Source organism: Carettochelys insculpta, chromosome 3, assembly GCF_033958435.1.
Source record: "Carettochelys insculpta isolate YL-2023 chromosome 3, ASM3395843v1, whole genome shotgun sequence".
Classification (NCBI taxonomy): domain Eukaryota; kingdom Metazoa; phylum Chordata; order Testudines; family Carettochelyidae; genus Carettochelys; species Carettochelys insculpta.
In genome coordinates, this window is record NC_134139.1 from 41,721,364 (window position 1) to 41,739,644 (window position 18,281).

Here is an 18,281-nt window from a genome sequence, read left to right on the forward strand (position 1 = left end):
CCGAAGGACCTCCACCAGGAGGACTTACAAGCAGAGATGGACTCAATTCACAGACTGGTGTTCCGCCAAGCAGTTAGCTCCCCTTGACGTTCCTATACCTGTAATACTAGAATACTTATTGGACCTCAAGAGAGGCGGGCTTTCTCTATCCTCTCTAAAGGTCCACATCACCGCTATATCAGCCTTTCGGCATACAGAGGAAGGGCCCACGGTATTCGCCCATCCTATCGTTACCAGGTTCTTGAAGGGGCTGGTAAACCTGTACCCCACCTCGGAAACCGCTTCCACCATCGTGGAATTTGGACTTGGTGCTCAGCACGCTATCCGGTCCACCTTTTGAACCATTAGCCACAGTTCCCATACATCTCCTTACACTAAAAAAAAAAAAAAAAAAACCTTCCTCCTTGCAACTACGTCAGCCTGCAGGGTGAGTGAGCTCGCGGCAGTGATGGCAACGCCGCACTGCACAGTATTCTCAAAGGAGGCGGTAACCTTAAGGCTGCACCCAGCCTTTGTGCCAAAAGTCTCTTCGGAGTCCAATCTTAATGAGCCAATAGTTTTACCCTCATTTTACCCGAAGCCTCACAGCTCCGGCAAGGAGGCACGCTTGCACCTCCTGGATGTGAGGAGGGTATTGGCCTTCTACATAGACAGAACTCCGTCCTTCCGGAAAGCGGACAGGCTCCTAGTCTCTCTCTCTCCCAGGTCAAAAGGAGAAGGTCTCTCTTCACAGAGAATCTCTAAGCACATTGTGTCCTGTATAAAAATGTGTTACGAGCTTCAAAATGCTCCTTTGCTGGCCCCGCCCAGGGCTCACTCCACCAGGGCGGTGGTGGCGTCAACAGCCTTCTTCAAGGGCATCGCGTTAAAAGACATCTGTAGAGCGGCGACCTGGTCATCCTACGACACCTTCACTGAGCATTATGTCCTGCCTCGGGTACTCGAAGAGGATACCCATCTGTTGACAGCAGTCCTCTCGGGGGCGAGCTGCACATAAACCGATTACCCACCTCCTTTCTTGGGTTACTGCTGGGTAGTCACCTATTGTGGAGCACCCACGGGGACCACTCGAAGAAGAAAGAGAAGTTACTCACCTGTAGTAACGATGGTTCTTCAAGATGTGTCCCCATGGGTGCTCCACCACCCACCATCCTCCCCGCTTCGGATCTCTGTCTAGTGTTTTTCAGGAGCATCCGAGGCGGTTGGTCAAGGAACTGGTGGGGACCGGATCGCGCACGTGGCCGGGGGCGTGCAGGGGGGCGGCGCGCGCCGGCGCATGCGCGATCCAGGAGAAACTGCTGGAAGATTTCCCATCTGCGGCGCCGGGCGAGCCCAACACCTATTGTGGAGCACCCACGAGGACACATCTCGAAGAACCATTGTTACTACAGGTGAGTAACTTCTCTTTACATCATCATAGGTATATATAGAGGTCAGCAAATATTCGGTATAAAACTGGTATACTAACTGGAAGCATATTATTGTATGCTTTCTAACATGCTGTACTGTAGTAATTACGATAATTCAGCATACATGTTGTTCAAAGAATAATCTCAGTGCAACATGGCTCTTCTTTTTCCTCAAAGCCTTAAATGATCATAATGCAAGGAGGTTATGTTAACTTTTGTATAGGGAAAACACCTCCATGTGTTTTGTAGTATACTTGGAAGGTGGGAAGAGCCAGGCTCAAACAGTTGTGTGTCAGAAGAAAGTTCCCCTGCACTGGTTCATTCATCGAGAAAGCTGTGGCTTGGTCTTTCCAAGGTATACCCTGAACTCTGTCATTTCAAGTGACCCCAACCAATTTCAGCTTCCCCAGAGGTTCTGAAGACTGTCAAATGCTAGAGATACATTGATTTCATTCTGCTCATGGCTTTGTAAATGAGTATCTGGAATATGCCCTAGAATTACTGACCAACATTTCAGAGTACAAAGCAGTAGAGTGATATGATCTTGTCTTCCCTGCTTAACAAGCAGGGTGCTGCATGCTGTTCCAACCTTAATTTCTTGATAGCCTTTTGGATAAGCCACAGATAATGTATATTACAGTAGCCTAGAGGTGTCAGAAGCATGGAATATGATGACTGTCTGTGAGAGAGCTAGAACCGTGAAGACATTTTTTACCCAGGAAATTCAAAGATTAGTCTAGGCATTTACTTATGAACGCTGAGAGTGCTTGATGCTGTAAGAGACCAAAATCAGAGTTTATAATATACAAAGTCAGCAGCAAAAAAAGAAAACAGGACACCCTGGGAATTCAAGGAAGAATAACTTCATCTAAAGTTGTTCTTAAAAAAAATCAGAATCAAATATTCATAGAATCACAGGGCTGGAAGGGACCTCAGGAGGTCCTCTGGTCCAGCCCCCTGCTTCAAACAGGATTAGCCCCCACTAAGTCATCCCAGCCACAACCTTGTCAAGCTGAGACTTAAAAATCTTGAGGGATGGAGAATCCACCACCTCTCTAGGCAACGCATTCCAGTGCTTCACCACCCTCCTGGTGAAGTAGTTTTTCCTAATATCTTACCTACAACTCTCCTTCTTCAACTTCAGGCCATTACTCCTTGTTCTGCCATCTCACACCACTGAGAACAGTTTCTCACCCTCCTCTTCAAGAAGTTGAAGGCTGCTATTAAATCACCCCTAAGTCTTTTCTTCCGTAAACTAAACAAGCCCAAATCCCTCAGCCTATCCTCATAGGTTTTGTGCTCCAGCCCCCTAATAATTTTTGTTGCCCTCCACTGAACCTGCGCCAGCACATCCACATCCTTTTTATACTGGGGGGCCCAAAACTGGACACAGTATTCTAGATGTGGCCTCACCAGTACTGAATAGAGGGGAATAACTACTTCTCTAGATCTTCTCGAAATGCTCCTCCTAATGCACCATAATATGCCTTTAACCTTCTTGGCTGCAAGGACGCACTGTTTCTCATATCCAGCCTTTCATCCACCATAACCCCTAGGTCCCTTTCTGTCGTACTGCTGCTGAGCCAGTCAGTCCCCAGCCTGTAACAATGCTTGGGATTCTTCCACCCCAGGTGCAGGACTCTACACTTCTCCTTGTTGAGTCGCATGAGATTTCTTTTGGCCCAGTCGTCCAATTTATCCAGGTCATTCTGGATTCTCTCTCTACCCTCCAATATATCTACTCTTCCCCTAGCTTTGTGTCATCCGCAAACTTGCTGAGGGTGCAATCAAGTCCCTCAGCCAGGTCATTAATAAAGATGTTGAACAACACCAGCCCCAGAACTGAGCCTTGCAACACTCCACTTGAAACCAACTGCCATCCAGATATTGAACCATTGATCACTACCTGTTGGGCCTGACCATCAAGCCAGCTTTCTATCCATCTTATAGTCCAAGGATCCAGTCCATATTTCCTTAATTTACGGGCAAGAATATTGTGAGAGACTGTATCAAAAGCTTTCTTGAAGTCAAGGTATATCACAACCACTGACTTCCCGATGTCCACAGAGCCTGTTACCTCATGATAGAAACTAATCAGATTGGTCAGGCAGGACTTACCCCTGGTGAATCCACGTTGGCTACTTTTGATCACTTTCCCCTCTTCCAAGTGCTCCAAACTGGATTTCTTGAGGATCCCCTCCATTATTTTCCTAGGGATTGAGGTAAGGCTGACCGGTCTATAGTTCCCTGAATTGTCCTTCTTTCCTTTTTTGAAGATGGGCACTACGTTTGCCTTTTTCCAGTCATCCAGGATCTCTCACGATCTCCAAGAGTCTTCAATGATAATGGCCAAAGGTTCAGCAATGACATCTGCCAATTCCCTCAGTACCCTCAGGTGCATTAAATCCAGACCCATGGATTTGTGTACATCTAGTTTTTCTAGATAGCTCAGAAGTTGTTCCTTCCCCACAGATGGCTGCCCTCCACCTTGCCATACTGCATTGTTTAGGACCGTCGTGTCAGAGCTGACTTTGTCCATGAAGACTGAGGCAAAAAAGCATTGCCTCTTTTAGTTTACAGTGTATTGTAGTGGAGTACCAGATCCACTGTAGTTAAAGTTGAGCATTGCTGTTTGTTTACAGCTGAACTCTTAAATGCTCTAAAATCTGCATGTTTGCTCAGGTTGTCTTGAAGTTACTATATGTCATGGTTCTGGGTAGTTTTATTGGTACAGTTCTGGATTCCGGGTAGTTTTAGTGGTACAAACTTGGGATCATTTGAGCAAGGTGGTTCTGAAGATACAAACCTAATAGTTTCTTTAGTCCACATCCTGGGCTTGGACTATGAGACGGATCCAGTCCTAACTGATGTCAGTTATTAAGGATTTATCTGAGGTAGTGCATGGCTTCAAATGCTTCAGATTGGAAAAGTTATTACTAGTAAGTTATGAATTTATTGTCAGTAACTCCAGCCAAAGAGAATAAAATTGTTCATGTCCAGCAGGATTAGGGCTCTATGGAAGCAAGAAGGATTCTGGGCAGCCTGCTTTCACGGTGACTGATTGTTGAACCTGAGCTGTGCATGGCCCTCTGAGTTTGAGCCCTGTTTTGGCAGAACTCTGATATTGCCTGGTGAGCATGCAATCAATTCCTACTGGTTTTTTTGTGTTATCTGCCAGTGCAGAATCCTAGATTTATATTATTGGCATGCTGGGGCATTTTAAAGCATCCAAATCTAAGGCTAAGATGTAGGGATGCCTCCTCTCCCTACCTCAGTCTCTCATTCCAGCCCCTACTGGGCTCCCTGCCTCCAGCCCTGCTGGTCCTGGCTGGACCTACTGGACACCAGGCCCCTACCACCAGCCCTGTCCAGCACCCCTACCGCCATATCTGTCCCTGCAGCTGCTGGCCCTAGCCCCACTACTGACGTCCGTGGCTCTTGCCAGACTTTTGGATGCTGGCCTTGGCCCTGGCTGGGCTGTCAGATGCCAGCCCTCCTGCAGCTGGGCTCCTAGCCCTGGAGCTCTCTCATCCAGGAACATCGATGGTCATGCAGGACCACAGATCTTGCCAGACCAGAGAGTCCTGTTTTTTGAAGGCACAACCTGTATTTTAAAACAGTTTGATTCCCAGAGGCTGAGCATTCAGCACTTTTCGTATTCAGGCCTGCTCTCTATTGGGTAGCCAAAGTCACTTGTTACTTTTGAAAATCCTGGCCTGCATTGTATCCAGGATAAATGGCTTTGTTTTAACCACGGTACATATTTAATAATTAGGATGCTTCCAGATTCATAGCCATAAAAATTATGCCATAGACCCTGAAATCTGGTCTCCTGAGAAATCTGGTCTTTTGGGTGTTTTACCCTCTACTATATAGACTTCATGAGAGAGACCAGTGTTTCTCAAATGGTGTTTTTTGTTTGTTTTTGTTTTTGTTTTGAGACAAAAGGGAATTGCAGGGTGGTCAGAAGGTTATTTTAGGGGGTTGTGTAGTATTGGCACTCTTTTGCGCTTCCTTCAGAGCTGAGTAGCTGGAGAGTGGCAGCTATTGGACAGGCACCCAGCTCCGAAGGCAAGACCCTACTAGCAGCAGTACAGAAGAAAAAGTAGCAATACCATACCATGCCACCCTTGCTTCTGTGCTTCTGCATCCAGAGCTGGGCAGCTGGAGAGTGGCAGGTGCTGACTTAGAGCCCACCTCTGCAGGCAGCAGTGCAGAAGTGAGGGTGGCCTCCTTACTTCTAAGCTGCTTCCTTCTGGAAGTGGCTCTGCTTTCAGAGCTGGGCTCCCATGCAGCAGCTGCCACTTTCCAGCTTCCCAACTCTAGAGGTAGGGCCACTGCCTGTAGGAGTGCAAAAGAAAGGGTAACAGTACTGCAACCCCTCCATAGTAATCTTGTGACATCTCCCAACCCCTGTTCAAGTTCTGTTTTGGGTCAGGACTCCTGTATTTAAAACATTGTGGGATTTTAGATTTAATTAGCCTAAATCATGAAATGTGTGATCTTTAAAATCCTATGGCAGTGAAATTGAGCAAAATAGTCTGAATTTGATAAGGCCCTAATTATAATTTAATAAGTCAAATGTCAAGGTTCACACAGATTTGATTTGTTATAAAATGCCTATATATTAGATAGGTACTTCTAAAATTAGCAGGCATTCCATCGTGGAGCTGTAACATTCCATTTACCCTGCATGGAAAGTATGCTGTCTTTACTGAGGCTCGGTATTATTCAATGGAATTTTCCCGGTAGGGCTAGAAATTCCTGTGCAGAACAGAGGGAATTATAGGGCTCAAAAACAATAACATCATAAAGTGAACAAAAAGCAAAGCATTACAGGACCACCACTGCTCCCTACAGAAATCTTAAACTAAGGTGATGGCAGTAGCATGCTTGTGGGAGAGTTACTTTAAGGAAAAATATACAAAACACAAAATATATCCCCCAAAGCCTAAGGTTTGGCGGAAAAAACATGCTGTATTGTTATTACAACAGAGACTGTGTCCATGAAAGAGGCATTCTGTGAGAGATTATGGCTGAACTGTTTTTCAAAAACTGAAAAATAAGCTTGGATTTTTCAGAATTCTGTAGCACAGGGGAAGCATGTACACATCATCATAATTTTAAATGGCAACTTGAAAGGAAAGAGAAGAGAGATGATTTTTATTTCCTGGGGCTCTCCAAAAGTGAGTTCCAAAATCTAATGGCCACACATTTCAATTTAACTTAAAACCAAGTGTTTTTTTTAATTCGGAAAAGAAAGAGAAATCAAAAGAAAATAAAAACTAAGTAAGCTAAAACATGACTGAGAGTAACAGTTTAGCTAGCCAGACCAAAACTTAAATTTGCAATCTGTTGATGGAGCAGAATTAAAAATCAACAAATTTTGTTGTTCCTGTACACAGTCTTTGGATCTGGAAGTGTAAGCAGGGAGTAGTCCAAAGATCTTCTCCTGTTCTATACAGATCTTGTGAAGTCAGGTATTGAATTTTAATTGACATACTAAACTTCGCAAGTTCTCACTCTAAACAGCCTTATACAGCCTTAACAATCACAGTACTTTTCCCTATTTAGACTTTGGCGTGCAGTGCACATATTTTGTGCTTCAGTCAGAATTCTTCTGTGTATTGTCACCTTTTCAAAAGCCCCTCACCTTATTTGGTGACGTCTGAATAAATATTACATTCATAGGAAAAATATTTTCCAATGTTGTTGGCTGCCTTATTTTCCTCAGCTGGAACTAGTAGACTTATTATTTATAATAGACAATAAGTAAATCTTTCTCTATTATTTACATACCGTAAACTCTCACTTTACACATCATCAGGTTGTGTGGAACTCACTTTAATGCGAGTTTCACACAGTATGAAGACTTGTGGCTGTCAGCCTGCCTAGCTTCCTGTAGCAGGGGTAGCTAGGCAGGCTAAGAGCCCCTTCCCCTGCCTTCCCAGCGCAGCACTAGGCACCGCTCTGGGAATGTAGGAGGAAGGCTTTTAGCTCACCTAGCTGCCCGCTGCTGCGGGCAGCCAGGAGGCCTAAAAACCCCTTCCCAAAGTGGCACTGTTGTCAAGCTGACAGCATCCCTGCTCTGGGAAGGTCGGGAGAAGGATTTTGGCCCCACCTAGCTGTCCACAGCTGCAGGCAGCTGTGGAGGCTAAAACTGCTTTGTCCGCCCCCCAAGATCAGCCCCAACCCATGCATGGGGTTCCCAGACACTGGTGCACTACAGCCCCGCATGGGGCTCGGGTTCCAGCCCCAGCATGGCACATAGGCCTCGGACTCCAGCCCCCTGCCCTCTACCCCCACAGACCCTGCTCTAAACCCTGCATGCCCCAGCTCAACTCCACCCTTCCCTGCCCCCTGCACCTCTAACCCACCCCAGGCTTAACCCCCCGAACCCAAGCCACCACAGAAGCCCCCCCGCCGACTTACCCGAAATTCAGGGTATGCAAAGGTTGCATGGAATACAACCCTCGTGTATCCCAAGGGACTACTGTGCTGTTTACCCTGGACTGCAGTTTAGACAATCACGTTGACCCAATGTCGTCTGCTTGTGGTGCTTCTGAGTGTTACAGTCTCTTATTTGTTCAGAGCCCATCTCGCCTCCTCGCTGAATGCATTCCTCTGTACACTGCATACTGAATCAAGGGTGAAGTGTCCCTTATCTTTGCACATGCTCTGCTTTGTCCCTTGATGTCATCACTTCATCTGTCATTGTTACCTTGTTGAAAATCCTCAATATCTGCTTTTCCTGAGTTCTTGAATATTGTACAAAGCTATATTATAGTATTAAAAGTCTGTCTCCAAAACCAAACTCTCCTTATCTAATTTCAGCCCACAAGACAAATTTTCTCAGTTGGGCTGGTATACCTCATCTCGTATGAGCAGACCTCTAAGCATTTTATGAATGTAGCTTGAACTCAGTGTTTTCATTGTTTTTGCTTTTTTTTTTTATTAAACATAAAGGAAAAAACTTTAACAAGGTTAAAACATGACAGTCAAATGAGCTGATTTGATGGAAAAGCATGTGAGGTCACTTGTTGGTAAGTTTTAGGCTAGTCTGGAAGTTTGAAGAAGTTAAGATATGTATTGCTTTTCCATAGCTGTTATGGGTAGAAGAAAATATTATGGAGTATTGGAGTATATTAATCAGTGTTTTTGTGTGCATTGTGGGAGGAGAAAGAATACAGAGGACTTTCTCCATAAGTTTTTTCTTCTGTTTTTCATATTTTGGGTGGATATGGTGTGTCCTGATGTAGTTTTAATATCGCTAAATGTAATTTTCATTTGTTAATTATATTATGTATGTTGGTATTCACAATATGTATATATGTGCTTTTATGTATCTCTCTCCCTCTAGATATGTGCTTTATTAAAATGGGGGATTGTGTGTGTGCGTGTGTGTGGGAGAGAGAGAGAGAGAGGAGGAAAAAAAAAGATTTTGCTCAGATTTTTAGAAAATACTTACAAGTTGAAACAATAGATGGGAAGTCACAGCCTGAAAAGAGAACTTTCAAGAATGTTAATAATGTGGTGAAAACTGGAGTTATAATTAGAGTTGCAGTTCTATAGTCCAATAGCCTTAAAATTTCACCTGGCCTTCTAGAACAGAGTGATTTTATGTCTTTTTTTCTTTGTTTTTGTTTTTTACTAACTTTCAGTGTTAATAGAATTCACCATGTAGGGCAGGTAAATTTTAAGCTTTCCAGAGTAACTACTGCAGTGATTTCTATTAAAAATACTTTCATTTAAAGTTTGTAAGTAATTAGATTTCTCTTTTCTAAGTATAAGGAATAGTGTGAATACCATGGTACAGTTAATTAGATGAGAGGCAAAAAAAGCTTTTGCTACTATAAAAGGTATAGTAAAGCCATATTTGGAATATGCAGAGGCCAGAATAGTAAGTTAGAGATCTTAAAATGATGGCATGGGTTTCTCCCCCTTTCTCCCAATGCCAACATGGGCATATGGAAAACAAGAAGTAATTAGGGGAAGAAGCTATTTGGTTATAAAATACAATATGTAGAACACAGAATCTTAACAATGCCATAAACTGTTCTGAATTCCCCTTCTTTTCTTTCTCTTCCCCTTCCTTTGACCGGTTCTATCTTGCCAAGTATCTTGAATTTCTGCTACTCTATTTAAACCATACATTATTCAGGTTAGCTTGGTGGCTGTTTCTATTACATCTGTGTAAAACACCATGTTTGTATTAGTAGTAAGAGCAATACTGGATCTGTAAAGTGTAGTTTTAGTTTAGTCCAAGCCTTTGTTTTTTGGTTTTTTTTTTGTGTGTGTAAATCTTTAGCAGATACAGAACTAAATGACTTACAGGTGGCTTCAGTTGTCGTCATAAGGAGTATACATTGTGACCAGGAATAATAACTCAGCATTTAATATTCTACATGACTTGTTATTTGTGTTGATATGCTCTAAGTCAACTAAAACATATAGGCTATGTCTACACTTGCCCCCTTCTTTGAAGGGGGCGTTGGTATTCAGGGTGATGGGAGGTTACTAATGAAGTGCTGTGATGCATACGCAACACTTCATTAGGCAAATTCTCCCCCGCAGCAACTTTGAAGTGTCAGACTTCTAAGTGCCCTCATGCCGTGTAGCCGCAGGCACTTCAAAGTGCTTGCACTACTTCGAAGTGCCTTTACTCCCCAAGCCATAGTGTTATGATCTTATTGCTGATGGCTAATGTCCCAAGCATATGTTACATTGATCTTTTTCACTCACTGACTATCAGACTAGTTGTATATACAGGAAATAAGCAGTGTATTTTTCAGTAGTGTTGTTTATACCAACATATAATTTAAGTTAGCAGCTTCCTTCCTTTTTATTTCAATTGAAGTTCATATTAATTGTAGCAATTTCTTCTAGGAGTCTGATATCAACTATCCTGGTGCATAGTGAAAGAATTGTGTCACTGGAGGCTGTTGGAATCATGTAACCTTTAATCATTTTAACAACAGACAACAGTCTTGAGTTTCACTTCCCTTCTGGCTGGCTGGGATCCCATCGATACTGCTACAGAAAGTGCCAAAACTTGTCTATAAACAGACACTGAAACTTCTCATATAGCTAGGGTTACTGTGCTAAATGACTGCCTATTGAGGTATGGATTTCAAACTAAATGCACGTGTAATCTTGTCTACGGTCCTAATCAAATACAGCAACCAGCTAAGGAACGATAGAGAAATCTCAGTAGTTCTGATCTTATTGTGAGCTGTGCAGCCTACTTCTGAGAACAAGGTACTGATCTATTTGCATGAAAGTTTAATGTTGAATACAGTTGCTCCTAATACAGAGTGATACTGCTATCATAGAAAACAGAACTGTAGCAGGTTAGGTAAGGCAAGGTCAAGTAGGGAACAAATAAATGCATGAATATGTAGGACAAATAATTGAAGGAAAACAGAGCTTTCTGGAGATAGTCTGCTAAATTACATGTGGGGGCGGGGAGTGGCCAGGTTTCAAAAGGCAATTCAAAATCCTCTCTGCAGTCAAAGTCTACCACAGAACATTGCAAACACTTTTCATAGCTGGGTTTTTCCTTTTCAGAGGGTGGCTCTGGCTTCTAAAACAATTCTGCTATAGTAGAAGATTAAAAAGAGCTTGCTTCATTCATGGTCTCATCCAGTCCCTTGTAAATATCAATGGAAAGATGCACATTGACACCCATGGGAATTGATTCAGGCCCATAACTCACCCAGATAGTTGTTCACTCCATCTAATTTTGCACGTTTTCTGAGCAGAGAAAATATGACAAATTAGAGGGATTGAACAAGAAGCTCAGTTATAAAGGGAATGTGAGTTAACAGAGCATCTCCTCATTGAACATCATATCTGCCTCCTTCCTGAATCAAGGTCCATCTGGAATCCTCATTCCACCTATTGTCTTTTGAAAAGTGAGAGAAACATGATCAGTTTATCTGCCACCTGCTCTGTCTTTATCTGAGAGGCCTAGGTTTTCCCTTCTGACACTGCTGCTGTCACTGCCATCATTCTCTTTAGTAAGCAGCCTCAATTTTTTCCCAATTTCCCTGTGTTATTCCAAAGAGCAATATAAGCATGTTTCGATGTTCCCTATATTGAAAAGAGAGAGAGTGAAAATACCCCTTCCTCTTCCTCAGCACCTATATCTATGTGCTGTTACTTGAAAACATGGTTTTAACTGTCATCAAACTGTACTACAGAATGTTTATGGAAAGAAATTCATACTTGAATAATAAGAATGTAGAATTGGTGATCACCTGATTGGGATGGTTATGATATTGTGAAATGCTCAGGGAGGTTATAGAGGTTACAAAACAGAATTTATACACAATTATAATGGAGGATTTTAATTATCATATTGATTGAGTAGACAGAGAGAAATTTCTAGATACCATAAATGACTGCTTGTTGGAACAGCTAGTCCTGGTACCCATGAGAGGAGAGTTCATTCTTGATTTAATCCTGCATGGAAAACAGGATCAGGTACACAAGGTCACTGTAGCTGAAACATTCAGAGATAGTACTCATCATGTAATTACATTTAATATCCTTGTTGGTAGAAAAATACATAAGAAATGCACCACGGTAGTATGTAACTCAAAAAGAGAAAGTAGACAAAATTAGAGTGCTTGTTAAAGGAAACTGAAAAGAGCAATCAAAAGAGAAAATTCCTACAAGCTTCATGGAAACTATCAAAATACACCATCATAGAGGCTCAAAGTAAATATAAATGCCTTATTTTTTAACAAAAAAGAACTACACCAACAACAAAAACCTCTTGGTGAGAGACCCAGAGAAAAACCCCTATGGGTGTCTGAGTGGGCTTGCTGTATTCTGGATAAATTGAAGCTTTTTAGAAACTTGGTGTAATCACCTGTTCAAGATTCCAGGATTGTCACTTGTCTGTGTATCCTTCTGCAGCTTAGAATGTCTAAACAAGTGTGAAATGGAGGAAACAGTTACAAATATGATTAACAGCTGTTTTTGTTTAGAATATCACCAGGTGAGAGGGTCACTGGAATTCATGTTCTGTTGTCATCCGTTGTTCTAGGGTCTCAGCCACTTTGATTTTATGAATTACATCTATGTAATATATAGCTATAATAAGGCAAGTATGTTTGCTGTACCAAGAACTCTAAACCATTGTTATATCAGAGGTAGCTCAATTAATGACACCATTTACTATAGAGTGAAGTTGCATGCAACAAATGGCTGTATGAGGGAGAGACTGCAGGTTGTGGATTACATGGACCAAAAGCCACATCCAGGTGCTGTCATGGGCTTTCATCTATCTGTGCCTTATGTAAAGTTGCAGTAGTTCATTTTGTAGGTGATCATTCTAGCGAGGTTCATGTATGGTAAAACAGGGTATATTCTTCTGATGAATTGTAGCTAGAAGAGTTGTGTGTGATGTGTCCAGAACAAGTGAAGAATCCCAGTGCTGTGGACCAGATTGTTGACGTAAAGAAATGTACCTTCAACTGAGAATGAGATGCTAGCACTTCCTAGGTATTTATACTCTTAGCCTGAGTCTATGGTAATGAGCAATCCAGAAGATGCTAATGAGGCACAGATGTCAATTTCCCATGCCTCATTAGCATATGGCCATGTGATTCAGAATTTGAGGAAGAGGGGGAGTCTGGAAGGAGGGTTTCCTTCTGGGAGATTCCCGTGGGCTGTGCGTCTGCACAACTATTTTGCATTCTGGAAGAGCTTCTTCTGGACTCTGAATCATGTGACCATATGTTAATGAGGCATGGGAAATTTACATCTGCACCTCATTAGCATCTTCCAGGTTGCTCATTACCATGGTCCCAGAAGGGGCATGTGTAGACACAGCCTTAATGAAAGAGCCCCAGTTTTTTAAAGTCTGAAAAATGTTCATAAACATTTTTACAGGAACATCCATGGCATATATAGAATATGTGGTAATGGGAAGTGGTGCACTGGTTTTGCTAATATTACTTTGGGTTTACAGCATTATGCATGAGTTAGTGGGTCATTTCTGATTTCAACTGTTAAGATTGTGGTATTACACTGTGTAGTCACACATTTTATTTGGCATTTGTTTAACAGAAAAAAATTAGTTTGCAAAGTTTTTAGAAGCTTTTGCTTAGTTTGTATTTTTGTGGATTTGAAGACTGGCACTGACCCTAAGGTAAACTGAATTTGAGATTCCTGATATCAGAGGAGCTCTTTGAGTCATTGTTACAGCTTCTCCTACAGGTGCCACAGTCTCCTTATTGAGGATCTGTTTGCAAGAATTGGCAACATTGTATCACTGTATTCTCCTAGCTGCTCAGAGAAATGCTCCTCCAAGCAGGTGCTTCTCCCCAGCTGGTGGAGCTGACTTTTTATTCCCTCTATCTTCTACCCCATCACTATCCTTTTTATAATTATAATTGGAGGTACACATATCCTAATACTGGAAGGGGCCTTGGAAGGTCATCTAGTCCAGTCCCCTGCCCTCTTGGCAGGACCAAGCACCATCCCTGATCTCTATTTGCCCCAGTCCCTAAATGGCTTCCTCAAGGATTGAACTCTCAAACCTGGGTTTAGCAGGCCAATGCTCAAACCAATGAGCTAGTCCCTCCCCCTCCACCCCAAAAAAAATTGGATATGCACATCTCCTGATACTGGAAGGGACCTCAGGAGGTCACCTAGTCCAGTCCCCTGCCCTCTTGGCAGGACCAAGCACCATCCCTGATCTCTATTTGCCCCAGTCCCTAAATGGCCTCCTCAAGGATTGAACTCTCAAACCTGGGTTTAGCAGGCCAATGCTCAAACCAATGAGCTAGTCCCTCCCCCTCCACCCCAAAAAAAATTGGATATGCACATCTCCTGATACTGGAAGGGACCTCAGGAGGTCATCTAGTCCAGTCCCCTGCCCTCTTGGCAGGACCAAGCACCATCCCTGGCATCTATTTGCCTCAATCCCTAAATGGCCTCCTCAAGGACTGAGCTCACAACCCTCAATTTAGGAGGCTAATGCTCAAACCACTGAGCTGTCCCTGTCCCTTCAGGCTTCTTTTAGCCTCTGCCTCCTGCTCCCACTTGCTGTCCTGATTTACTATTCAGAGTCTTGCTGTTGCTCCTTGCAGGTCCATATTCTGCCCAACCCCTGAACCATAAAATGGGAGCAATTTTTGTTGTGGACATGGCTTAAGTTTAATTGACAATAGTGCGGGGAGGGGTGGGCAGCCAGCTTTAAATGTACCTCACTTCCAGGTGTTGATAGACTGCAAGGAAGCAAAAGCCAGCTTGTGAACAGTAATGGGAGATGGTGGCCATTTTAAACAAAGAAAAATTTGTGAGTTGGCAGCTCTTCATGTTTTCATTAGCAGAGTTCTGATAAAATCACCAGAGGTGGTCATACTAATAACTTGTAACTGAGCAAGACTGGAAAGAACTGATCAACACCACAAGTATAGTTCTAGTCAATATTCAAATAAGTAAGTTGAAGAATTTTGTTAATAATCTCACTGCCCTGAGACCACTTTTAAATAGTAGTTAATCATTTTCCTGTTTGGAGAAACAGATCCTCCAATTTTTCTATGTTTGAAAGATCAGAGGACTTTGGGGAAAATGCAATGCTTTTTTAAAAACAGTGTTTTTCTCTTACTGTCTTTATACCATATTGTGCACTGGCATCATGAGTTTAACCTTCAGAGTGGACTGCAAAGCTCATCTTATCTCCCTGGCCTTTAATGAGTTGGATGACAGCATTAGTGCTATTGATTCTGAATGGGAATCTGCTGGGGGCAAGATTAAATTTAAATGTTGCTATCATATTTGCTCTTTGGGTAATTGTTTGTCTTTTTAAAAGGTTGTCAAGAGCTCCAAAGCCTTTGAATGGGGGATCTTTCATTGTAAAAATCATAAAAAATAGGAATAAATTGGTGGCCATATTTGGAATTCACATTTTTCATTTCTTTAAAAGAGAGTCATTTCCTTTTTTCAGCACAGCCTTTGGACAGAGGTTTTGGTATTTTTGCTAGGGGCAGATATTCTTGTGAAGAAAAATTCTTCTTTGGTTGTGTTTACAAAATTATTTAAAACTACAAAATCAACTTTTTTTCTTCTTTCAGAAGTTAAGCCAGCTTGCATATTTAACAGTGTGGAGTATTATGATGGAGACATGTTTCGAATGGATGCCTGTCGTTTCTGTCGATGCCAAGGTGGTGTCTCCATTTGTTTCTCAGCACAGTGTGGCGAGTTGCACTGTGACAGGTACTATGTGCCAGAAGGCGAGTGCTGTCCAGTCTGTGAAGGTAATTACTTTCTTAATGTTTACTTATTGCAGCTGCCTCTTTTCATGTCAGTGGCGATGAGCACACAGAGCTAGTATGCATTGATGCATTTTATTGGTTCAAGTCTTAGCAATATAATGATGGCGTTTCTTAATCCAAATGATCATCTACAGATGTTGGCTGCTATGTTTGATACGTGGCTGCCATTTTTTCCACTCCAAGCATATCCATCTCATGCAGGGCACAGGCACAACCATAATAATTTAAAATGTCCTAATTCCTCCTGAAGGCCTTGTATGATGGAGGCTGCACCTCGATTCTGTATTCACATAGATCGGTGCAATGCTCTGTTGCAGAAGTCACCATTAACACCCTGCCAGACACAAAAAACAAAACCAAACAAACAAAAAAAAAGGACCAAGACAACCTTCTGTCTCCCATCACACATGACATGGACTTCTCTGCTTTGCACTTACGATGATTTATTTCCAAAATGGGAATGCCTATAGAATGCTTGTGGTACCAGCCTAACCCAGTCTGAGAATGGGTTGTTCTCTCTCTCCTTTTGCTAGCCTTCTTCTGTGCATGCCAGGCAGCTGTGATTTTAGTCACTGAGTGACAGTTTCATTGGCCTAAAAGGGGTTATATAGGAAGTCTCTCGCTGATTTCCAAGCTAGTACCACAATGGGACAAGACATTATTTGATTTATCCTTTGCCAGCTGGGTCTTCAAAGATAGCTACCACCCTTAGGTGGCTCACACTGCCAAAACGTGAGGTTGTTGGGGTCCAAAAGAAAGACAAGAGCTCTTTGAACTTTTGAGCAGGCAAGGTTGCTCCAAATGTGTTTTTTCGTGATGCTTTGGAGTTTGAATTGCCAAGTGTGAGTATCTTACCCTTAGCTGTAGTGGTCAGTATGTTCAGCGTGTATTCATTTGGCTCTGTAAAGACTTGTAGAGTTTGGGTCTTGTTTCTTTCAGATCACTTGTGAGCAAACAATCTAACCATGTCCATATCTGAACACAAGGCTGGAGACAAAGCATTCTCAGTGGAGTGCCATCAACCAGGATATCTCTTTGAAACAGGATGTTTATTTAACAACAAAACATTCTGTGAGACTCCTTGGTTTGTCCAGCTCTGATTGATGAATTTGTTTTGGGATTTTTCTGTATTGTAGGATGTGAATGTGAACATACGGTCATTGGTTTTTGTGACATTCTTATTTTGTAGTGTATTAATGTGTGTCTATGATAAAGGGCTGATCTGCACTAGAAGGACTACATTGGCACAGCTCCAATGCATCTGATATAGACACTGCGGTAACGGGAGAGTGTCTCCCGTTATCATAGCACCAGTTTGGACAGTGCTTAGGTTGCTGAAACATGCATCACTCAGCAGGTTTTTGTTCACATCATGAACAAAGCAAATTAGAGCGACTTAGTGCAGGTCTACATTACTGCATAAGTGTCAAAATCTGGATTCTTGTGCTCGCTCAGCTGCAGAATTTATTGTGTGATATTGGACAATTCCTGTAAACTTTGTGACTCCATTTTCCCATCTGTAGTGATTTTTTTTTAGTTTTCTACCTCTCAGTAGTGGTGTAAGGATCAGTTTAGTAGCATTTCTAATGCACATGAAGATATGTAAAAGAAAGGGCCTATAAAATTAAAATGCTGCTGCTGTTACTTTAGTAGAAATAGTTAATTGGACATTGTCGCTCCAGTCTGGTTTTTAGTCTCAGCTGGGCTCGTTTCATTTTCTTGGTTGTCTGATGTTGATCTGTATCGGAGGGGTAGCTGTGTTAGTCTGGATCTGTAACAGCAAAGGTCCTGTGGCACCTTATAGACAAATAGAAGAGTTTTGAGCATGAGCTTTCGTGAGCACAGACTCACTGATCTGGATTGCTGCTTATATACCACCACCATATTTCCCTTTCAGAGAAGTATGATCCCTGGCTTTTCAGTAACTGGCAAGCAAAGTGCTTGTTCCTTTCTTCTGTTAAGTCCCTTTTGACTCAGTTGTGTCCTTTTGAATGAGGTTAGGTAATTGGCTGCCTGAGGGATTACAATTTTACAACTTCTCTTGGTGTTATATGGTATACCCTGAACCTGTTGTCTTTGCTCTCATACAGACAGTTCCTTGATCTTTGTTTTGTAGCTATCACCCTGTAATTTACTACAGTGCTTTGCCTCACCCATTTTTGCATACTCAGACAGCTGTACTATGTACACATTAACTCAGCATAACTACCTTTTCTTCCCAGGTAGTGGGGTTGCAAAAAGGATCTCATCATACACACAGCTCCCTTTACCAGGCCCAGCTAGCCTTTCTCGCTTGACTCTCCTCCACTGTGCACTTCCTTCCAGTACCCTTTTATCCAATCTCTTTGTTAATAAGATTATTAGCTTACAAATTATCTGGCCCCAGTTTGGTCTAGTAATCGGCAACTTCCCTAATCGGCTCTCTCTGCAGGGTGGGGATTTAATTCTTTAAATACCAACCAGAGAGCTTATTCAGTTGCTGATTTCCAGTGTGCTGTTGCAATTGGGTATAAAGCCTCCTAAAACAAATACTGTCCAAATGACACACATCAACATTAGCTGTCTCAGTTGTTTGTATAGT

The 18,281-nt window shown here is 42.4% G+C and overlaps 1 protein-coding gene across 2 annotated transcripts in view; it reads left to right on the plus strand.

Moving 5' to 3' along the window:
• Positions 1 to 18,281, plus strand: part of CRIM1 (cysteine rich transmembrane BMP regulator 1) — a 315,027-nt gene that overhangs the window by 168,254 nt on the left and 128,492 nt on the right. For both annotated transcript variants that reach the window (XM_074989676.1, XM_074989675.1), the window contains exon 6: positions 15,500 to 15,682. In XM_074989676.1, the coding sequence (XP_074845777.1) occupies positions 15,500 to 15,682 (183 nt within the window). The remainder of the gene's footprint in view (positions 1 to 15,499; positions 15,683 to 18,281) is intronic.